Source organism: Chiloscyllium plagiosum, unplaced genomic scaffold, assembly GCF_037043375.1.
Source record: "Chiloscyllium plagiosum isolate Xiang-an unplaced genomic scaffold, Cpla_swu_hap1 HiC_scaffold_9, whole genome shotgun sequence".
Taxonomy (NCBI): Eukaryota; Metazoa; Chordata; class Chondrichthyes; order Orectolobiformes; family Hemiscylliidae; genus Chiloscyllium; species Chiloscyllium plagiosum.
In genome coordinates this window covers 117338500-117363426 of record NW_028270147.1, presented here as the reverse complement: position 1 = coordinate 117363426, position 24927 = coordinate 117338500, and the positions used below count along the sequence as shown (strand labels likewise).

The window sequence follows — 24927 nt, the reverse complement described above, 5'->3', positions numbered from 1 at the left end:
TGAAGCTTCAGCTGAAAGGCTTTTTGCACCATGTTAACCTGCTCCCTGGGCATTTCCTTCCAATGTCCGAGATGGTTATCAGGCTGGGATGGAGGCTTGCAGGAGGCTGGAAGAACACAGCAAGTCAGGCAGAATCTGGAGGTGGAGAAGTCAACATTTCGGGTATAACTCTTCTTCAGAACTGTAGGTGGGGGTAGGGGAAGCTGCAAATCAAGGTGGGATCAGTTGTTTGGGCGGGTGGAGGGGAATGGTGGAGTGGTCGGTATTGAATGATGAACACAGGTAGAGGGTTTGAAGTGGTTGGTCGATGGGATGAATGAATCCGTTTAGTGGCTGGAAGGGAGGGTCCGTAAGTGGAATAGAATGGAGGAGGGGGACAGGAAAGGGAGTTGAAAGTTGGGAAAGGGAGGCTTTTTGAAATTGGAGAACTCAATGTTGATTCCTCTGGGTTTAAGCTACCCCAGGCAAAAGATAATTATTTGTTCGTCCAACCTGCAGTCTGATTGCTTGTGGCAATGGAGGAGGCAGAGGATGGTCATGTCAGAGAGGGAATAGGAAGGGGAATTGAAATAGGCAGTGACTGGGAGGCCAGGTCAGCCTTTGTGAGCATGGCTGAGATGCTCAGCAAAACATGCCCTTAGTTTATGTTCGGTCTCACTGATGCAGATAAGACCACAGCGGGTGCATTGGGTACAATAAACTAGGTTGGAGGAGAGGCAGGTGAACCTCTGTCTCACCTGGAAGGACTGGGGTCCTGCATGGAAATGACAGGCGTGGTGTGTCGGCAGGTTTTGCATCTTTTACGGTTGCAGGGGAAGGTACCAGGGTTTTGTTGGGGGAGGAGGGGGTAGGTATGAAGAGTGGTGAAAACCAAGGATTGGCAAAGGGAACAGTCCTTGTGGAAGGCAGACAGGGGTGGGGAGGGGATGGTGTTCTTGGTAGTGGGGTCTAGCTGGAGTTGGCAGAATTGTTTGAGGATGATACGTTGGATGTGGAGATTGGTGGGGCGTAAGGTTAACACCCCCCTGCATTTTGGAGGGGGGTGTTTAGATTTGGGGAGCAGAGAATGGAGGAGGTACGGTGGAGGGCTGTCTGGATGGCAGAAGTGGGAAAAGTACATTGTTCAAAATAGGTGGACATCTGGGACACTTGGGAGTGGAGCATCTCCTCATTCGAGCAGATGTGACGGAGATGGAAGAATTGGGAAAACGGGATGGTGTTCTTGCAGGACACTGGTTGGGAGAAGGTGTTGTCCAGGTAGTTGTGTGAGTCTGTGGGTTTACAGTAAATGTCTGTTCCTAGACTGTCACCGGAGATGGAAATGGGGCGGTCAAGAAAGGAGAAGGATTTGTCCAAGATAGACTACGTGAATTTAAGGGCAGGTTGGAAGTTGTTAGCAAAGTCAATGAACTGCTCCAGTTCAGCCTGGGGGCAGGATGCAGCACTGATGCAGTCACTGATGTAATGGCAGAGGTTTGGGAAACGGTGCCTGTGCATGTACTGGTGAGGTGTTGTTTGATGTAGCCGCCAACAAGCAGACATAGCTGGGACCCATGGCCACCCACTGGATTTGGAGGAAATGGGAAGAGTTGAAGAAGGCTGACAGATCACATGGAAATGTGTGGAAAAGGTACACAAGGGCACAGTCCAGGCTTCCTGCAAATATCAGCCTTCCTTCTATTGAAGTGCTTCTTCATAGGAGCTTCTCTATGGCGGTTTCAAGTACACATCCTCCGTGGAAATATCACAGACTTTACTGAAATGGAATGAACTGAAAGAAGAGAAGGAAATGGGAAGAATTAACCAGACAAGGGTGAGCATCAAGAGAGATGGGAGTGTGTGGAAGATTCCGTGCCATTAAAAAATCCCAAAGGAATTTGACAAGAAAAGCTCAAATCTTTACAAGGATATAACAGGGAGATTACTCACTGACATCAAACAGGTTGAGTGTGAGGGACCATGTGCCTCTGGTGCCTAACTCTAACATTACAGTCAAGGACGGTTGATGTGTAAATAAAGGGTGACTTGATGATGTGGAGTTATTTCATGATCAATGACCGTGGGCATAGATTTAAGGGAATTGGCTGAAGATTAAGAGGGAATATGAGGAAACACACTTTCGTGCAGAAGGTGGTGGTAATTTGTAACTCGCTTTCTGTAAGAATGGTTGAGGCAGAAGCTCTCCCATAACATTGAAGTATTTCGATGTGCAGCTGTGATGCCAAGGTATGCAGGGCTACGGCCAAGTGCTGGAACATGGAATTAGAATAGCGAGGTGGTTGTTTGACTGGCTTTGGCTCATTGGGCCAAAGGGCCTTGTTCATGTAGACCTGTTGTAGATGTCTGACTCTGCCAGGACTCCAGCAATGTGGCTAACCCTTATCTGCCATTTGAAAGGCCGAGCAAGCCACTCAGTTTCAGGGCAGTTAGGGATGGAGAAAAACTGCTGGTCTTGCCAGTGACACGCACATGCCAGGAAAGAATAGACGGCCTCAGTGATAACACCATCACCTGAACCTGCAGGTTTCAAGCCCCACTCCAGTCACTGGAGCACGATTCTGAGGCTGGCAAAGGCAAAGGCGCCATCTGCTGGATGATCGGTTAAACCACTGCCCTCTCAGGTCGATGTGAATATAAAGACTTTGTGACCATCTCAGGGAAAATCTCCCCAGTGTGCTGACCAATGCTTCTCTTATACCCAATGGCATTAAAACAGATACAAGAGTAAAATACTGCAAATCTCAAATAAAACAAGATGGTGGAGAAAGGGAACAGGTGGAGCCGCTTCAGAGAGAGGAGGGAATAATGTTTTGGATTCAGTGATGTTTTATCAAAAAGACACCACAGCTTTTGATGATTTTATTTAATTTTAAACTGTTTTATGTTATTTTGTTTTTTTACATTTTGTTTATCAAATTTCAGCCGGCTTGGTTGGTACCACATCCACAAATATCCATTGCCTCCACACTGACCCTCAGTAACAGTTGTGTGCACTATCTACAAGATACATTGCAGAGATTCAGCAAAGATCCTGAGAGAGCACCTTCCAAACCTATGACCACTTCCATCAAGAAGGACATGGTAGCAGATACACAGGAACACCGCTCTTTGCAAGTTCCCCTCCAAGCCATTCAGCCGTCTGACATGGAAATATATCGCTGTTCCTACATTTTCACTGGGTCAGAATCCTGGAATTCCCTTCCTCAGGACATTGTGTGTCTACCTGCAGCACACAGACTGCAGCGGTTCAAGAAGGCAGCTCAGTGCCACTGTGTACATGACAATGAGAGATGGACAGTAACAAGGCTGGTGAAGAGTAAGAGCAGGTGTGATTAGGGATCTGAAAGTGAGAATGTGATGTTTCAGTTCTTCCTGGACATCTCAATGTTTGTATGAACTTTTGGTCCCCTAATTGCAGAAAGAATATAAATCCATTGGAAGTGTTTCAGAGGAGTTTTACCCGATTGATCCCTGGTACGAGGGGGCTGTGTGATGAGGAAGGATTGGAAAGGCTGGCGTTGTTCTCACTGGAGTTTCGAAGAGTGGGGAGTTTTCCTGTCCCACTGTATTCTCCAAACCCTTATCTGACCCCCTCTTGGGTCATACCTTCCTGCCCCTTACTAACATGGAATTGGACTGCCCAGTCCTGAGGCTTACACCTTCCATCTGGAACAAAGTCTCCTGGTATCTCTGCCCCTCCCTGATGTATCAGGATTCTTACAACTCAGTTTCCAATCCAAACCACTGAGTGGGAGTTGCTGTAGTTTTATACAGTCACTACAGATGTATTTACCCTGAATCATTTCAGTTTAATGAACAAATGCTGATTCTACTTACAAATGAAAGAAATCAATTCTTTCATTCAACTAGTAATTGTCCTCAGTCTCTGGATCAATGTTTCAGTGCTTTTCATTTCTTGAATTTCCCTAATGGAGGTTTCCTAAGCAGACTATTTATATGGTTCCTTACACAAAGCTCTTCCCAGCTGATCTGGTCAACAGACTCCTGTCCCCTTGTTTATTAATTTGCTATTTTCAAACCAAGTGCATGTGCAGGCTCTCATCAGCTGAAGTGACAATCAGTTCACCGAACTCCCACATTGACCAAACTTCCCAGCATCCCCCTCTGTGCCAGCTGCACTGAGTGCCAACTGCAGGATATAGGCTGCCCTGTATTTATACTGGTACTAATTGATATCACTTTGTTCTGTTGTGCTATTAGAGTCATAGAGATGTACAGCACGGAGACAGAACCTTCGGTCCAACTCGTCCACGCTGACCAGATATCCCAACGCAATCTAGTTCCACTTGCCAATGCTCAGGATCTGGGTTAAGCTCGCTCATTTCTCAGTCTGAAGCTTCCTTCTTTCAACCGAGAAATACATTACTTTTACAACCAACAAATGTGACTTTAATGCTGGAATCTGTTTTGAAGATTAATGGGCTCAATGGTTTGATTCAATGAGGTAAAATATGAAATACCTGTGACACTTGTTGTAATCCAGTCTTCTCTAACCAATCTCTTCAGGGGCCTGGATGAGTGTGAGGAGATTGGCTTTTGATGGAACTACCCACAGACTCAAGTCAAAAGAAGCAAAGCAAGAAGGACAAGTGGATCGAATACAAGAGAGCAAATTGTGAGGGAAAACCAATTATTACCAAAGGAGAGAGTGACAACATTGAATTGCTTCTGGTGTCATCCTCTGTGCCCTAACGTTTCACAGAGCCAGCTCCACATCCTTCCATTGGCTTTGTCATTGAGAGTCAACAGTTCCCTTCCCAAACCCCTTTTTAAAATGCCCTGTTCCAGGGAATCACTCAGACAGAGAATATTTCACCTTTTCTGGGAATGTTGGAGAAATAATGGATGTCGATGAGCTGCTTTCTCAGACTTCAGGGTCTGACAGAAGGATGTGTGTAGTCTGTGGATTCTGGAGACAGATCACTGAGATATTCCTCACTCCCATCAAAACCTGACTTTATCCTGACATCAGTTTCTATTCTTCATTATAAAGTACCCCCACCAGTTTCAGACTAGACATTTCACACCCAACCCCCATTTCCTCACACTGGAATCAAGAACCAAACTTGCCTCATCTCAGGATTGCCCTCTGAATGTGGTGTCAATGTGTTAATGCTGTGTTTGAATGAAAGAGCCATGGTGGAATCTAGGACTGAATCCAAGGGGTTTCTGAGCCACCAGCAGCCTCCCCGCTCTGTGAGATTCTGTTTGCGTAAGATTTCAGCCCCATGGTTCCCACTGATACGAGAATCATGGAGTGAGATTGCTGGAGCCACGTGTGGACTGAGGAACACAACAGTCAGGACAATGAGCTGCTCTGGAATCCACCCTGAGCCCTGGATGGTTGTCACTGAGATGGCCCAGGGACTACAGAATATGATAGCAGAAAGTGGAACCAGTTTATCATTGACTGTCCTCCCCAGTGGTGACTCCCAGATTTAACATTCTCAATCTGACTCCAGGGACACACGGGGCAATTCCATCTCATTTGAAGAGTAAAGAAAACCCAGGTCTAATTTATGGAATATTTATTACCCAAACCCTGTGGAATTGTTATTCTGAGTTCCAAGATTCTGCTGATCATATTGATCAATAGAGTGTCCCAAGTGGCCCTGATCTGAATTGCTTGGCTCAGGATCTTGCTGTCCCTGATGGATGGGTTGGTGTGAAGGGGGTATTGCCAAAAGAATATTTTGTACCAGGGATGGATCAAATCAGTCTAGTGGGTGATATGGTGGCTCAGTGATTAGCAATGCTGCCTCATAGTTCCAGGGACGTAGGTTCGATCCCTTCCTCAGGTGAATATCTCTGTGGATTTTGCATATTCTCTCCAAATACGAATCAAATGCTGCATGGAATATTTACTTTGCAAACCCTGTGGTATCGTTATTCTGGGTAGCAAGATCCTGCTGGTCAAATTGCGAACTGAACTGCTTGGCTCGGGATCTTGCTGTGCTGAAAGGATGTGTTGGTGTTCAGGGGAATTCCCATCAGATTACTGTGTTCCCCATTGCCCCCTCTATTCTCCTCTTCCTGCTCCATACCTGCGGGGGTGGGGCTTTTCACTTCATACACCTATCCCTGAGGACTCAGCTGTGGCCATTTCCAAAGCACACACAAGACAGAGACTGAATCTTCTTCATCTTTATTCCCTTTTCCAGATTGACATTGACAGCAAACAGTCAGCAATTAACAGCCCAGACAGAGGAAGCTGCACAAATTCACAGCCACAATGGAGCTTGAGGAAAACACTTGTGGAGATTTTCTCAATAACCTGAGAATCCTGTCCCTTTAAACAGTGACAAGACCTTAAATTGGAACTGGCGGCTGAGCAGGAAGGAGGTCTGTATTACTGAAGCAGAGACTTCTGAGGTTCACATTGTTTTTGCACAGCTGACAGTCTTTAGCATCTTCGAGAGGTTTTACTTGACATCGCAAATTAACACTGTCCCCATCAAACACATCCAGGTCAGGGAAAGCATGGGGCTAGATAAAGTGTAAGGTTTTCTCTACACTATCCCAATGACCTGCCTTAATCCCTGAAGCTCAGAAATGTCTCTGAGCCAGTCCTGAGAAGGAAGAGAGTTGAAATTCAGTGCTGACAATGGCCTTTGTCCTGCCAGCTCAGCCCTGTTCTATTTAAAGTTGTGTCTCCTCTGTGGACTGTCTTGAACACTCTACACACATTCTGATCTCCTGATGCTCTTGCTGAGGGGAGAGGGGAGGGTCACGTGGGTGAGGGCACAGGAGAAGCGAGCGTTGGACTCCCAGTCAGATCCAGAGAGGGTCAGCAGGCTGCTGACACTGTAGGTGCTGTCCGAAGCTCGCAGGTAGTTGCTGGTCTGAACCCCGTCCGAAATGACTGCACCGTCCTTCTTCCACTGCACCTCCAGCTCATCGGGATAGAAGTGATTGGCAAGGCACACCAGGGTGGCAGTGCCCTTAGCATTGACCTGCTCCGGGGAGGGGGGCAGCAGGGTCAGCTTGGGCTGAGAGTTCTCACGGCCTGAAAGACAAGAGAAACAATTTTAATCCCTGCCTTTTGAAGGTACATCAACTCTCTGAACTGGTAAAACATTTGAACATTTGTATCCAGTACCGAGCATACCTGACAAAAGCACTGGCATTTTAAAAATTGCTTTTTGTGACATGTACGGCACTGGCAGAGCCAGTTGCTGCCCATCCCTAACTGTCCCTGAGAAGGTGATGGTGACGCAGCAGAAAGAGATGGGTCAGTCCTGGACCATCATTTAAGGAATGAATGTGGGCAGCTGGAAGGGCTATCAATGTGGGAGCATTTTAGTGACAGTGATCGGAACTCAGTGAGATTGAGAGTAGGGATGGAAATGGAGAACCATGGAGCAAGTGTAAAAGTTTTCATTTGGGAACAACCCATTTTACCAAACTGTGTGGTAATTTGGTAAAAGTGTACTGGAACCATCGACTTGATGGGAGATCAGTGACAGGGCAGTGGGAGGCCTCCAAGGACGAGACAGAGACAGAGATCATTCAGAATCTTTTCCCAAAAGAGTAAGAGTGGCATTCCCAAAGAGAGGGTCTCAGCAAAAATGTGAAACTATCGATATGATGTGGAGGCTCTGGTGTCCGACTGGGGTGGACATGTTCAGGAGTCACATAACACCAGGGTACAGTCCAACAGGTTAATTTAAAATCACGAGCTTTTGAAACGCTGCTCCTTCTTCAGGTGAAGCGACTTCAGTGCTGAAGGAACAGTGCTCTGAAAGGTTGTGATTTGAAATAAGCCTGTTGGACTATAACCTGGTGTCGTGTGACTTCTGACCTCAAATGAAGCCCAGTTAGAGCATAATGAGAGACCTGTGTGCAGTTCTGGTCACCACATTGCAGGAAGGATGTGATTCCCCTAGAGATGGGGACAGTGGAGGATTTTGTCAGGAATGAGGAGTATTAGCTTTGAGGAATGATTGGTTTGGCTGGGACTGGTTTCTTTGGAACATAGGAGGCTGAGGGGAGATTTGATCGAGGTGTGTAAAATGATGAGGGGTCTGGATCGAGTGGGTAGGAAGGACTGATTTCCATCAGCACAGAGGGCAATAACTATGGGGAGAGATTGAAATGAATTGGGGGCAGGGTTAGAGGGGAGTTGAGGAGTAATTGTTTTCACCCAGTGGCTGGTGGGATCAGGACCTCACTAGCTGAAAGGGTGAGTGCGGCAGAAACCTTCATCACATTGAAAAAACACTTGGATATTCACTTGGAACACCAAAGCCTCCAGAGCTATGGAGCAAGAGCTGGTATGTGGGGTGGAGCTCGACACCTCTTTAACAAACCTCCGATCACTCACAGCTCGGGAGAAGTTTATCTAAGAACACTGGAGCAGAGTTGGATCAGCACACTTTAGGAAGGAGTCACGTTGGGTGTACATGTAGAACGTTCTAGATTTTGTTTCAAATCTTCCAGCTCAGCACTGGGGTAAAGTCAAGGGTGAGGCTTCAAAGAGTCTCAGTGTCTTGGGATCAGACAGTGACATTGCTCTTAATGATCCCATGTTCCCTGGAAGATGGAAGCGTGCATCCGATGGGCAAGGGTCAGGTTCAGGAGACTCCAACCTCAAAAAAAGACTTGCATTTATGTTGCACCTGCCTCCACCTAAGGATGTCGCGTGGCTCTTTCCACCAGACTGTGCTCAGCAAGATCCCAGAGAGCTGGGTGACAATGAATCGAGGATCAGGTTTTTAGTGATGCTAAATAGGGAATCAATATTGACCAGGCCACCAGGGGAAACAGTCCTGTTGTCTGTCTAATAGAGTCATGGAATGGCATCTCTGATATCTGAAAGGCTCCCAGTGCATCAAAAGAGAGACTTGTACGTCAAGCTCTCCCAAAGCATTTACAGAGAGTGAGGGACTTGTCTGAACACTGGTCACTGTTTAATGCAGAAAACATAATTTGTACACAACAATATCGCACAATCGTAAATTAAATTATGAAGCATGTTCAGTGATGTTTCAGGGATGAATATTGACCTGAAGTCAACCCAAAGAGAAAGCAAATGGGTTCGCTTGCACAGAACGTGAGAAAATGAAAGGCACAGGAGAAGGTGGGATTCGTGGTTAGTGATGGGTTTGATTGTTACCAGAAAATAAAAGGAAGGATCAGAATTTGTGAATGTCATATTGTAACAAGGCAATACAGAAGTGCAGGGGAACTTGACAGTAGAAATAATTTAAAGTCTTTGTATGATAACGCTTTCGGAATAAGGTAGACAGACTGATGCCACAAATTGAGGTTCCCAAGGACTCTAAAATCATTAAAGTGACGCAGGGCTCAGGAGAGGTTAATAAAGTTCCCAGAATAATTAATAGGACATAGATTATGGAAAGGGTCAGAAAATTAATTTTAGGCATAGTGCATAAGGGGACAACTATGAAAAGGAGGGCAGTCAATGCAGGACTGAGGGTGCTGTACCTGAATGCAGGGAGTATCCGAAATGTGGTAAATGAGCTTGTAGCGCAGATTGGAATTGTCAGGTATGATGTTTTGAGTATCACAGAGACGTGGCTGTAAGGGGTTGAGGGCTGGGAATGAAATACTCAAGGATGCACATCCGATTGACAGGACATGCTGATGGGCAGGTGGGGGTGGGGTTACCTTATTGGTAAGAAATGAAATAAGATCAATCACAAGAAGGGATTTAGAGTTGAAATGCATTCAATCTGTGTGGGTAGAGTTGAGGAGTTGCAAGGGAGAAAGAGCATGATGAGAACTTTGCACAGCTCCCCCCCCCCACCACCCCCAGCAGTAGTCAGGATATGAGGAACAAAATAAATCAGGAGATAGAGAAGGATGTAATAAAGGCCCTGCTACAATAGTCATTAGGGACTTCAATATGCAGGTAGACTGGAAAATTAAGTTGTTTGGGGATGTCAAGGGAAAGAATTAATGGAATGTCTATGAGATGGTTTTTGGAGCAGCTTGTGGTGGAGTTCACTATGGAACAGGCAATTCTGGATTCGGTGATGTTTAATGAAGCAGACCTGATTAGGGAACTTAGGGTGAAGGAATCCCTTGGGGGCATTGACCGTAATATGACAGAATTCACCCTGCAGTTTGTGACAGAGAATCTGGAGTTAGAGGTACCAGTAATGCAATTAACTTAAGGTAACTACATAGACATGAGGGAGGAGCTGGCCAGAGTTGATAAGAGAGAATGGAGCAGCAATGGCAGGAGTTTCTGGGGGTAATTTGGGAGGCAGAGCAGGAATCCAACCCAAGGAAGAAGAAAGATACTGAGTGGAGGCCAAGGCAACCATGGCTGATGAGGGAAGTCAGGGTCAGCATAAAAGCAAAAGAAAAAATATGCAATGTGGTGGAGATTATTGGGAAGCCAGAGGATTGGGAAGCCTTTAAAAACATCAGAGAGTAACTAAAGAAAAGTAAGGGTGGGTGTGTAAATAAAATATAAGGGTAAGCGAGCTAGTAACATAAAAGAATATTGCAAGAGGTTTTCTTTAGATATATGAAAGGCAAGAGGGAGTCAATAATAGAAATTGTACCACTGGAAAAGGCAGAAATAGTAATGGGGAACAAAGAAATGGTGGAAGAAGTGCATCGGTGCTTTAAATCAGCTTTCACAGTGGTGTGACAATGCTGCTCATTTCACAAGGTTGAGTTGTCCTTTGATTTTTTTTCAAGAGGGGTTATAAAGGCAGAGGTTCCAATTTGTCTGGGTTAGGGACTTTGCTCATGGCTAACAGATACTGCCTAAGGCAGCAGTCAGGGAAAAGGCTTTTAGGTTTTATATTAAACACTTGTCCAATAAAAGGAGAGTGGCCAGTTCTTCCAGTTTGCTGTTTTTGACAAACAGTCGGTTGGAAGCTCCTGGATAAAGAAAGCTGCTGGTGAGAAAGGTTCCCCAATTCAACATTTTCCAGTGGACTCACTGTCTGAAATTCCTCTCATGTAAGAACCCCTGTGTTTATATTTACCTTTTTGCCAAGGCTGTTGCAGCAAATTGGAACAGCTCTTTGTCAAGTTACATTTTCTCATCAGTTGGGTTTTCAAATAGTTAAGTTATTCTAAATTTTGTTTTCTTTTGATTGTGTGTAAATAAATTCTCTTTTCCTTCAAACTGAGTGGTTTGGCCAGTTGTATCAATCCTGGAATATCCAGGTTACATTTGCTTAACACAATTCGAAAAGGTAAGGTCTGGGCTGCATTCTCAAAATGTTTCGAAGGGTCTGGTCTGGTCCATAACAATGTCATAGAGTCCTACAGCATGGAGACAGGCCATTTGGAACAAACTGGTCCATTCCAACCAAAATGTCCATTTACCCTAATCCTGCACTTGGCCCATATCCTTCTGAATCCTTTCCTTTGCTGTATTTGTCCAAATGCCTTTTAAATGTTATTAATGTACCCACCTCAACCACTTCCACTGGCAGCTCATTCCATATGCGAACACCCCTCTGTGTAAAAAGGTTGCCCCTCAGGTTCCCTTTTATTCTTTCCCCTCTAACCTTAAACTGATGCGCTCTGGTCCATATTCACAAACCCTGGGGAAAATTCACACTATCCAAGCCTCTCATGATCTTATGAGGTCCTCCCTCAGTCTCCTACACTCTAAAGAAAAAAGTACTCTCCCTTTAACCCAAACCATTGAATCCTGGCAACATCCTTGCAAATTTCTTCTGCACTCTTTCCAGGTTAATAACATCCTTCCTGTAACAAGGTGACCAAAACTGAACATAATATTCCAAGTATGGCTTCACCAATGTCCTGTATAACTGCAACATAACTTCCCAACGTCTGTAGTCAATGCCCTGACTGATGAAGGGCACTGCAGAAAAAGCTCTCTTCTCTGCTCTCTTTACTGTGACTCCATTTTCAGAGAACTGCTTACCTGAATTCTAAGGACCCTCTGTTCCACTATTTACCTTAAGGCCCTATCATTCATCATGAAACTCCTACCTTTCTTTAAATTTCCCAAATACAAGACCTCACATTTATCTGTATTAAACTCTATTTGTCATTTCTCGGCCCACTTCCCCAGCTGAGCAAGGTCCTGCTGCAATTTCTGATAAATGTCCACACTGTCCACAGTGCTGCTTATTTGAGTGTCATCAGCAAACTCACTAACCATGCCTTGTACATTCTCATCCAAAACATTGATATAGATAGCAAACAGCAATGGGCCCAGCACTGACCCCTGAGGCACTCCACTAGTCACAGGCGTCCAGTACAATAAGGATTCTTCCCCGATGACCCTGTGCTTTCTACCATCAAGCCAATCGTGTATCCAATTAGCCAGGTCGCCTTGGATTCCATGCAATCTAACCTTCCACAACAGCCTACCATGTGGAAGCTTATCAAAGGCCTCACTGAAATCCATATAGACCACGTCTACCATCCTGCCCTCATCAACTTTCCTGGTCAATTCATCAAAGTACCTTAACAAATTTGTGAGGCATATTCTCCCACTCACAAACTCCGAATCAAATCCACACTTTCCAAATGCATGTGTATCTTATCTTATCAAACAACTTACCCACCACAAATGTTAAGCTTATAATTCCCAGGCATTTGTTTTTCAGCCCTTTTTGAACAATGGCACAGTCTTCGCTATCCTCCAGTCTTCTGGGACCTCACCTGTGGCTAACCATGTTACTAAAATATCAGCCAGCACACCTGATCTTCAAGAGAGTTGGGAGCAGAAGTGAGTGGAGAGGGCATCACTAAGGTGGAGGGGTTGAGGCAGCTGAAAGGTCTGAAAGTGGATAAATCATTCAGACCCGATGGACTACACCCCAGAGTTCTGATGGAGATAGCGAAGGTAATTGTAGGGCCATTGGCTGTGATCTTTCAGAAATCACTGGAGTCAGGGGTGGTCCCAGAAGACTGGAAAATAGTGAATGTAACATCCATGTTTAAGAAAGGAGGGAGGCAGAGATGGGACATTATAAGCCTGACTAGATTAGATTAGATTACTTACAGTGTGGAAACAGGCCCTTCGGCCCAACAAGTCCACACCGCCCCGCCGAAGCACAACCCACCCATACCCCTACCTTTACCCCTTACTTAACACTATGGACAATTTAGCATGGCCAATTCACCTGGCCTGCACATCTTTGGACTGTGGGAGGAAACTGGACCATCCGGAGGAAACCCACGCAGACATGGGGAGAATGTGCTAACTCCACACAATCAGTCGCCTGAGGCGGGAATTGAACCCGGGCATTAGAAATAAGAGCTATTTCTAATGTTCTTATTTATTAAGTAAGAGTGGGCTATCTGACCCATCGAGGATGGGGGACGTTAGTTATGAAGATAGACTGAAGAAGTTGGGACTGTCTTCCTCAGAGAAGAGAAGGCAGAGAGGAGATTTGATCGAGAAATTCAAAATCAGGAGGGGTCTGAACAGAGTAAACCAGGAGAAAATGTTCCCACCTGAGAAAGAATTGAGAGGGAGAGGCCATGGATTGGAAATAATTGGTAAAAGAAGCAAAAGTGAGATGAAGGGAAAACATGTTCAGCCAGCGAGTGGTTAAGGTGTGGAATGCACTGCCTGAGAGTGTGGTGGAGGCAGCTTCAATTGAAACATTCTGAAGGGAATGAGACTGTTATTTGAAAAGGGACAATGTGCAGGGTGACAGGGAGAAGGCAGGAGAATGACACTCAGTGAATTGCTCATTCGGAGAGCCAGTCCAGACAGGATGGGCGGAACGGCCTCCGTGTGCACTGTAGCAATTCTGTGATTGTGTGATTGAGCAGAGTTAAAGCTGGGGGAGGTGGGAGCTCGGTGTCTCACTGTGCTGCTGCTGCTGCTGCTGCTGCTGAGGTCAGTGAGATCAGAGACTGGGACAGGGAGCCAGAGCTCACATCAAACTCTGCCCCGTGTCCGTCACACTGAGACTGGCAGGAGGCTGCTCACTGATTTCACTCCATGCTGCAGGAATGGGACCACAGGCTGCAAGTGGACAGAGCTCTTCCACACAGTGAGTAAAACTGACTGACTTATATCTTGCTGCTTAAAGGGGGCAATGGAACTAAAGAAATACAGCTGGACACCCTGTTAAACACAGTGCTCCCCAATCAACCATTTCATTCACCGCAGCTCCCCACTAACACCTTCAACAATTCAGCATTTGTGTTTTAGAAAGTTTAAGTATTGTAAAGGTTTACTTACTCAGTCTGAGCTTGGTTCCTTTACCAAACGTAAGCCACAGTGAGACTTCCCAGTGCAGAGGCTGTACAATAACCTCTGCTCTCTGCTTCCCTCCGTCACTCTCACTCTCTCCCTGTCTCTCTTTGTCTCTCACTTACTCTCACCTTCTTTTTGTCGTTCATGTTTTTCTGTTTTTCTCATTCTTTCTCTCTCTCTATCTCTCTCACTCGCTCTCTCTCTCTCTCACTCTCTCCCTGGGTTGTGTCCTGCTGTGCTCGGGCGGTTTGTGAACTTTATTTTTTGATGTTAAATCTTGCAGCTGCTCTTCGCATGTGGCCATGGAGTGTAAGAGGGAAACTTGAGGCCTTCAGTGAGCAGTGGACACCACAGAGACTGGAGTGTGCAGTGGACAGTGACAATCCCGGCATGGGGTAATTTGTTCAGTTCCATTTATCTATAAATGTGGACCTGTCAATACAGGAGGTGTATGTGTGTGTTCTTTATTATATATTAAATATATGTAATTGTGGGATGTGTCAGTACAGGAGGTGGAACTGCGTGTATTGAGGTTTTTGTATGACTCTGTATCACTGTGCCAAGGTAAGCTCTGACTTTGCATACAGTAATAATCAGCAACATCCTCATTCTGAACGTTGCTGATTGTCAGGGTGAAGTGTGTGCTGGACACTTCTCTCCCAGTGAATCGCTTGGAGACTCCTGTGAATCGAGCTGTTGCATCGTAGATCAGGAGAGAGGGTTTCTGTCCTTCCCGCTGCTGGTACCATTCAACATCATCACTAGCATCCTCACTGGATTTACAGGTGATGGTTGCAGTCTGGCCCAGTCCCATTGACAGCACCGGGGGAGACTGGGTCATGGTGATGTCCCCACTGATACCTGAGGGGTCAGAGAGAAACACAGTGAAGTCAGAACTGTCACAGAAAGAGCCTGTCAAATGAGAGATTGTTGGAGACACTGAGCTTTCCTCTGGTTTCAGCATTTTCCCTTCAATCACAAGTCAGTGGAATTGGAGTGAAATGGAGAGCAGCTAAAGATTCAAGGTGGAAGGAGAGAGATTTGTACCTGCGACACAGAATGCCAGGGGCCAGATCAGCTGGATGTGTGAAATCATGGTGTGTGCTCCTGTCCCTGTGCCTGGTTCCTGATAAACTCTCCCTTCACTGGGCTCTGCTTTATAAAGCTGCAGCCTGTGAGAGTCTGACTGGGTGTTCCTCAGTATGTAAATGACATTAGGCAGAGAGAGCCACGTCAGCCCCTCACATTGCCTGTTTTTCTGTCTCTCTCTCGTCCTTCCCTACTTCCTCCATCTCTTTTCACTTTTACCTCTTTCTCACTTTTTGCTTGAATATATTCCTGTCGCTCATTGACTTACTCCCTCTTTTTCTGATTATCTCCCTTTCTTTCTGTGTTGGTTGCTCTCTTTCCATCCCTTATCTTCCATTCCTCTCCTTCATTTATCTTTCCACCTGTTATCTCACTCATTTTCTCCTTGTACCCTCAATCTCTCATTACTCCACTGTCTCTTTGTCTCACTCCTTCCCTCTGGTCACTCTCTAACTGATCTCTATAGCAGGCGTTATTCCAGGATAATGGAACACTGAGTTTTGGGGCAGCAGTTAAATGCCTCACACTCTCTCACTCAACCTCACAATGTGCACTTGCTCTCTCTCCCTCCCTCTGTCCCTCTCTCTCTCTCTCTTTCTCTCTCTCTGTCTTCTGTCCCTCTCTCAATTGGAAACTCAATGACATGAACAGCATTTAACAAGTCTGTGCTGGTCATCAATGATCTAACAACACTAATCCAGCTTGCCATTGAAGGAGAGGATCAGCCATGATCATATTGAATGACAGAGCAGCCTCACAGGGCCAATCCCGAACCCTAACCCTAACCCTAACCCTAACCCTAACCCTAACACTGACACTACTCCTGCTCCCTGTTTCTATCTTTTTCTGTCTGTGTTATCTTTAATCTCTGCCACTGGATATTGATCCTTCTACTTATGGAAAAATTGCCTTCCTGTCCACTCTATCTCTGCCCCTCATAATCTTATAGCCTTTTATCAGATCCGCACTCAACCTTCACTGCTCCAAATGAAACAATCCCAGCCTTTCAAATCCTTCCTCATAGCTCAGACCCTCCAGGCCAGGCAGCATCCTGGGAAATCTGCTCTGCCCCCTCTCGAGTACAGTCACATCCTTCCCAGAATGTGGCGACCAAAACCTACCTGTCTGTCTCTCTCTCTCTCTCTCTTTCACTGATTCTCATTACTCTTTGTCTCATACCTACTCTGTCTCTTTCTCTCTCTCTCCTCTCTCTCAGTCACACTGTCTCATACCCTATCTGGCTCTCTCTATATCTCTATTCTTCAACACCACTATCTCTATCTCCCTCTCTCTCTCCCTCTCACTCACTCTCTCACCCTCTCTCTGTCTTTCCCACAATGTCCCTGTTGATGACAGTTAAATACAGGGTAAATCTCCCTCTGCTCTGCCCCTAATGGATGTTAACCCTTGACCTCATGGCTCTTCCTGGAATAAAGCCCCATTTCCCACACTAACCAGGGTTTGGCCTCTCTCAGGAAGACAGACAGATTCTTGTCAAATGAAGGGCAGTTCTGTGCTGTTGGCCTATTCTCACTGGGGACTGGTTTGGACACAAACCTCATTCCATGAAGGCCCAGCAGAGAGAGGATATCCTCAGGCCATCAGTGTGAACTGGAGGGACAGGACAGGCTCTGGCCCACTGACCCATCCTGTCTTTTCACAACATATTCCAATCCCTTCCCCTCTCCTTCCCCTTCCATAGTCAGGCTCAAGTTTTACTGGAATGAGGGCTGGACCTTCACACAGTTGCATCAGAAAGGAAATGAGCCCCACACTCACCACGGTATCCATGCCCCACTGGACTGTTCAATGGAGACCAGTAAGCATGGAATTCATTCCCACTGGACTCTCCAGTAGAGACCATTAAACATGGACCTCTTTGGCACTGGGCAGTCTAACGGAGACCAATAAATATGGATACGTTTCCCACTGAATACTCCAGCAGAGACGAGAAAAAATGCACCTTATTCCTGCTGGCCCTCCAATACAAATCAGGCAAGAAAGGCCTACATTTCATTGAATACTTCAGTGCAGACCAGTAAATATGAATCAGCTTCAAACTTGGACCCTCCAATAGAGACCATTAAACATGCAACTTCTTACAACTAGACCCTCCAACAGACCCATTGAACATGGATCACATTGCCAGAGCAAGTTTGGAACTTCAGAATGAGGAGCAGGAATAGGTAATTCAGCCCTCTGAGCCCGTTTGCTGTTTAACATGATCATGGCTGATCTTATCCTCATCTCCATTTTCCAGACTACTCCCTATTGCCCATCATCCTGCTTTTAATCAGAAAGGTATCTGTTTCTTTGTTGAATCTGTGGAATGATTCTGCCTCCACTGCGCTCTGGGGCAGTGACTTACACAGAATTCCAGCACGCTGAGAGAAATAGTTAGAATAGAACAGAATCCCTGCAGTATGTAAACAGGCCACTCAGTGCAACAAGTCCACATTGCCCCTTCATAGAACATTCCACCCAGACCCATCCCCCACCCTTTTTCTGTAACCCTACATGTTCCATGACTAATGAACCTAGCCTACAATTAACTGGACACTATGGGTAAATTAGCATGGCCAACCCTTCTAATGTGTACATCGTTAGACAGTGGGAGGAAACAGGAGCAGACAGCTGAAACCCATGCAGCAAGAGGGAGAATGTGCAAACACCACACAGTTGCCCAGGGTGGGATCGAACCTGGGTCCCTGGCACTGTGAAACAGCAGTGCTAATTACTGCATCACTGTGCCACCTGTAGTTTCCCCTCATTCCAGTGTTGAACCAAGCTCCTATCACTCTGTATCTATGACCTATTGTTCGAGACTGGCCCACAAGAGAGAACATCTGTTCCATGTCTGAACCCTATCAATCCGCTTTAGCATCTTATATAGCTCACTCAGATCCCCACCTCATGGGACTGATTCCCAGTGAGTACAGGCCCAAGCTATTCAACCGTTCCTGTACGACAGCCCTTTCATCCCGGGAATCAGTCTGGTGAGCATCCTCTGAACTGCATCCAGTGCCACCATATCCTTTATCAAGTAAGGAGACCAAAACTGGACACAATGCTTCAGATGTGGTCTCACCAATGCCTCATAGAATTGTAACAATATTTCTTTATTTCTGTAATCCAGTCCTTTTATAATAAATACCAAGATTCCAATTGCGGCAAGAAATGCCAACATTCCAATTCCATTGGAATCAATTGGAACCTCCAACAGATTCCATAAAAATGGGCTTCCAGCCCACTGGAATGTCCAATGGACAGCAGTGAGCATGGGCCTCTTTCCCACTGGACCCTCCAATATCGAAGCCTCAAACCCCACATCCTCTCCATCACATAGGTCTCTTATTTCAATATCCACAACATTGTATGTGTCTGCACTACATCAGCCCCTTGACCACGGAAACCCTAATTCCTGCTCATCCCACCTCCAAACTCCATGATTCCGATGTTCTTTCCCAGCTTCCTCCATCTATGCTCCAGAAATTTCAAATTTTCTGAAATGGAGTGGTCCCTTCCCTGTCTCACACCAAGAAAGAGATGGACAAATTTTATATTGTTCATGAGTTGAAATGTTTGGAGAGTGGGTGTGGTCAGAATTAATCAAACTGATGATGGCTCCTGCTGTTGAATATCCTGTTGGCAAGCTCCAGCCTTTTACACACAGAATGGCTCCATGGAACTATACCTCATCTTCAAGTGCCCCTCAGGAGGGGAGAGGGAATGTTCAGGGTCCTGAGCTCCATTTCCCAGCCCAGGCAGTTTGCCTCCCAATGAATGAATGAAGTGCCAATTTAAAACCCAGTCTCTGCTGTGGACCGAGGTCGACAAGAGGCAACTGGAGATTGAGCTGAAAAGGAAAGATTTGCTGGGTTATGGAGAGAGAGGGGGGCAGTGAGACTAATTGGATCACTCACAGACATGATGGGCTGAATGGCCTCCCCCTGTGCTAGGGGGAGCAGATTTAGGACTGAATTGAGAAGGAACTTCTTCACCCAGAGGGTTGTGCATCTATAGAATTCTCTGCCCAGCGAAGTGGTTGAGGTTTCCTCAGTAAATGTTTTTAAAACTAAGACAGGCAATTTTTTTGAACAGTAAATGAATTAAGTAAATGAATTGAGGGGGTGGGTAGGGGGAGCTGAGACCATGAAAAGATCAGCCATGATCTTACTGAATGGTGGAGCGAGCTCGAGGGGCCAGACGGCCTACTCCTGCTCCTAGCCCTTATGTTCTTATGTGCTGTCAGATTCCAGGGAGTGTAGACGGTTCACAGTTTTCTCCCGTTTCCGTAACAAACGTCCAGCTGCTCTGAGCTCCTTCTTTCACTTCCTCTTTTGGTGAAGTTTCAACCTTGCGATCTGACAGCCTTTGCAGTTATTTTTTACACTGGGGCTTTCTGCTGTGGTCAGAATCTCTAATAATAAGTGTCCAATCAGTGACAATCACAGCTGCTAAGAGCAGTCAGGACTGAGGAGCCAGGCTCACTGTGAAACATATTGGGAAGATCAAAGCCATCCTCTTCAGCTCCCGGCACAAACTCCATCCCTCTCCCTGAGCACTGTCTGCTGCTCAACCAGACTCTTTACAAAAACAGAATATCTCAGCAGGTCTGGTCGCATCTGGGGAAAGAAATCAGAGTTAACCTTTCAGGTCGAGTGACCCTTCCTCAGAACAGTTCTGAGAAGGTTCACTTGTCCCAAAATGTTAACTCTGCTTTCTTTCCACAAATGGTGCCAGATCTATTGAGCTTTTCCAGCTTTTGTTCCTCTTTTACAGCATCTGCAGCTTTTTCAGCTTTTATTTATTATCAGACTCCTTCCGATCTTGGCCTCATCTTTGAGGCTGATCTGAGCCCCAAATCCTCCACATCACAGAGATCACTCACTGAAAATCCCAGCCGTTGCTTTGGGACTCCAAACGTGATCATTCTAATGTTGTCCTGGGCCACATCTCAGCCACTGCTCTCTGTTAACTTCAGCTCATCCCAAACTCTGCTGCCCGTATCCAAACTCGCACCAAATCCCATCCCATCCCTCACCGTCCTCACTGACCTACATTGGCTCCCCCTCCAACAACACCTCGATTTTCAAATTCTCATTCTTGTTCTCAAACCCTCCCTGTCCTTCTATCCTCCCTATTTCTGTAATCTCCTCCTAGCTGCCTCACTCAGTGTGGTCAGCAATCTTGGATACATGGCTCTCTGTTTCTTCATCTATGTCACTGAGAAATATTGTGAAAAGCTGAGTTCCCAGCACAGAGACCTAGGGACACCACTATTCACATCTTGCTCATTGGCGAGCACACACATTATCTCTCCTCTCTGTCTCCTACCTCCACACTAATTCCTGAAAAAAGGCAATTGCTTTTCTCTAGTTCAATATATTTCCACGTTGCCGAACAGTTTCTCAAACATTGGGACTAGGAGCAGGAGTAGGCCATTCAGCCCTTCAAACCTGTTCCACCATTCAATATGATCACAGCTGATCATTCAACTCTGTTGCATGTCCCTGCTTTCTCCCCATAACCTTTGATCCCTTTCATCCGAAGAGCTATATTTAGCTTTTTCTGGTAAACATTTAATGGTTTAGGGTCAACTGCTGTCAAGGACAGAAACTTCCACAGGCTTCCAACTCACTGGATGAAAAACTTTCTACCTCTGCCCTAAATGGCCTTTCCCATATCCTTAAGTTATAATCCTTGATTCTGGACTCCCCTGTCATTAGGAACATCCTGCCTTGTCCTGTTAGGATTTTGTAGTTTTCAATGTGACTCCCCTCAATCTTCTAACCTCCAGTGAATATAATCCTAACTGATCCAATTTCTCCTCAGATCTAAGTGCTGTCATTCCAGGATTCAGTCTGGAAAACCTTCACTGCCCTCCCTCCACAGCCAGAACATCCTTCCTCAGATAAATAGACCAAAACTGCACACAATACAATCATAAAATCAGACAGTACGGAAGAGGCCCTTTGGCTCATTGAAATTGTACTAGCCAAACCACGCTAAACCTACACTCATCCCACTTTCCAACACAAGGGCCATAGCTTTAAATGTTATGAAATTTTAAGTGTTCATCCAAGTACTTTTTAAAGGTTGTGAGATTTGCCACCTCACCTACCTTCCCAACAATGCAAACCAAACCGGAACAGCCTTTGAGTGAAAACCTGCTCTTCAAATCCCCTCTAAAGCTCCTGTCTTTCACATTGGATGTGTGCCAACTCCAAGTAAAGGGAACAGCTGCTTTCTATTAAATCTGCCCATTCCCCTCATACCCTTATATACCTCTATCAGGTCCAAAAAATCCAACCCGAGCTTATCCAGCCTCTCTTCATCGCTGAAATGCTTCATGGTCACTATCCTCTACACCCCCTCCAGTACAATCCCATCCTTCCGATCGCGTGGTGACCTGAACTGTGGCCTAACCAAAGTTCTGTACAGCTCCAACATATCTTCCCTGGTCTAGTCATCTGTACCTGAAATGATAAAAGCAAGTGTCCCATATGACTTCATAAATACCTTATTCATCTGTTATATCTTCCAAAGTTCATCAATTCACATTTATCAGGGGTAAGTTCCATCTGACTCTTATCTGCCCATCTGACCAATCCAGTTAGATCCTCCTGTAATCCAAGACCTTCTTCCTCACTGTTAACCATCTGCCAAACCTTGTGTCATCTACAAACTCAGTCATCATCCACTCACCCCCACCCCTCACCTCTCACATTCTCATCTTCATTGTTTCAATATATCCTGAACAATAAGGGACCCAGCACTGATCCCTGTGGTATCCCACTGCACACTGGGCCCAGTCACACAAATAACTTTCTGCCTCCACCCACTGTCTCCTGTCACTGAACCAGTTTTGATTTGAATATTCCAGGTGTGGTCTCACTAAGGCCCCATATAATTACAGCAAGATATCCCTGTTCCTGCGCTCAAATCCTCTCACTATAAAGGTAACACATATCATTTACCTTCTTCACTGCCTGCTGCACCTGCACACTGACTTTCAGTGACTGGCATACATGAACACCCAAATCTTATTGCACCTCCCCATTCCCAATCTATTCCATTTAGATAATAATGTGCCTTCCTGGTTTTGCTACTAAACTGGTTAATCTCACATTTAACTGCCACTCACTTAACATCTCTAAATAGCACTGAGATATCTCTGCATCCTCCTCACAGCTCCCCCTCCCACCCAGCTTTGTGTCATCTGCAAATTTGGAGATATTACTCTTAAGTTCCCTCTCTGAACCATGAACAAATATTGTGAATAGCTAGATCCAGGCCTGTGGTACCCTTTCAGAAAAAGACCAGTTTATTTTTACGCTTCGTTTCCTGCCTGCCAACCAGTTCTCCATCCGTGTCAGTACACTGTTCCCAGTCCCATGAGTCTTAATTTTATATGCTGATCTCTTCTGTCGGACTTATTAAAAGCCTTCTGAAAATTCCAAATAAACCACATCCCTTGGCTTCCCCTTGTCAAATTCACTCGTTAAATCCTCAAACAATTCCAGTCCATTTGTTAAGCATGATTTCCCTTTCCACAAACCATGCTGACTCTGTCTAACCCTGCACTGTCTTCCACGTGCTCAGTGATTAAATCTTTCATAATGGACTTGAGTATTTTCCCCAATCCCAAAGTCAGACTGACTGGTCGAAGATGCCCAGTTTTCTCTTTCCCTCCCATTTTAAGTAATGACAATACATTAGCAACTCTCCAGTCACTGGGAACTGTTCCAGAATGTATAGAATCTTGAACGTCAATGTTTCCAAAATGTTCGGACATTTCCTGAAGTAAGCTGAGGTGTAAATTATTGGTCCCTGTGGCTTTATCAGATTTTAATCCCATAAATTTTCCAAAGCCATTTCCCTAATAAAACTAAGTTTCTTCAGTTCTGCTGTCAGTCTCTACCCTGTCATCCCAACATGTTTAGAATGTATTTGAGTTTTCTATTGTGTACAAAGATCCAGAATGCAGCACAGGCAGAAATTTCCTTTGCTCTTGTTGTTAGCGTTACTTTCAAAAAATCAATTTTGAATAAGAATGACACACTACCTATCCTATCAATACAATCTCCTGACCGGGTAATAGGTACAAATCCATCTTTGTGACTACATTCACTTTCCTACAGTATACACAGAATCTAACTGAAATGTTTGGTTTCAGAACCAACACTACAAGACAACTCCAATTATTCTTACAGTTCAATCAGGGTACCGTCTTTAGTTTATGATCAGTAATTTGCTGATTTTTAGGTGGTTAGAATCATCCCCTGATCCCTGGTTCTGCCACTAGATTTATTTTAAAATGTCAAGTGAAAGAGACAGTAGACAGGTGTTTCAGGGCAAAATAATCTCTGTGTTTATTCAATATAAAAGGTAAGTATAATACAAGAACAAATACATATGTAATAACCAGTGAAATTAACACCATCAATTATACAGAGATCAGTAATTAAATACACTGTCAAATTAAACACAGGTTATACACTACTAGAAGCTTGAGTTGAAAAGTGAGGCACTGGAAAAGCACTGCAGGTCAGGCAGCATCTGAGGAGCAGGAGAATCAATGTTTCGGGCATAAGCCCTTCATCAGGAATGTTGTGGGGGGATGTGAGCTGAGAGATAAATAGGAGGGTGGGGTTGGGGGTGGGGAGAAGGTAGCTGGGAAGGTGATGGATAGGGGCAGATGGAGGGGTGATAATGATAGGTCGGAGTGGAGTGTGGCATGGGAAGGATGATGGATAGGTCAGAAAGTTCAAGAGGGCGGTATCGAGTTTGGGGATTGGATCTAGGGTGAGATGGGGGTAGGGGAGATAAGGAAACTGGTTAAATTGACAATGATGCCACATGGTTGGAGGGTCCCATGGCGCAAGATGAGGCATTCTCCCTCCAGGCAGCAGGTGGCTTGGATTTAGCTGTGGAGGGACCCCAGGGACTGCATGTATTTGGCAGAGTTGGAGGGATTTGACCTGGTCGGTCACAGGGCAGTGGGATTGTTTGGTGTGTGTGTGTCCCAGAAATATTCCCTGAAATGTGCTGTAAGTCCTCCGGCCCTACATTCCTGATGAAGGGCTTCTGTCCAAAACATCGATTCTCCTGCTCCTCGGATGCTGCCTGACCTGCTGTGCTTTTCCAGTGCCTCACTTTCCGACTCTGATCTCCAGCATCTGCAGTCCTCACTCTCTACTGTTAGAAGTGAAACAGTTTTAATCACAGAAACTTTAATCAGGCTCCCTACCCTTGGGGTCCCAATACACTGTCACTACCCACCATCCCCTCCCTGTGAGCTCAGAGGGAAACTTTGGGGTCTCAGGATTTTCAGCTCAACACGAAGGAAAATACAGGTTTAAAATGTGTCCTGTTGGTGAGGTTCTCGCCGTCAGTTCTCTTGGCTCAGGACAGGCCTGTCTCTGGAAGCTCTTGTTCAGATTGCGTTTGGTTGGGGTTCCTGCTCTCGGGTGTCCTTTGTTGCGATGATGCTCTTGGTTTGGTTTCTGGATGCAGCTTCTCTGTTCAGCCTCTGTGGTTCTTGGTTCTGAAGCTGTTTGTTGGGACTTGCTGAAGCTGTTCCTGCAGAAACTTATTGTTGAAAAGGCTCACCCGCAGATTAGGGCTGTCTGTTA

General features: G+C 45.5%; 1 pseudogene and 1 gene segment (V, D, J or C); one reads left to right on the top strand and one right to left on the bottom strand.

Annotated features, from left to right (window-relative positions):
• Window positions 1-24927, top strand: part of LOC148149271 (centrosome-associated protein 350-like) — a 1440514-nt pseudogene that overhangs the window by 494920 nt on the left and 920667 nt on the right.
• On the bottom strand, window positions 6205-15326 carry LOC148149276 (Ig kappa chain V region Mem5-like). The segment is given in 4 exon segments: window positions 6205-7027; window positions 14186-14219; window positions 14763-15061; window positions 15248-15326. Coding segments are annotated over 4 exon segments (711 nt in total).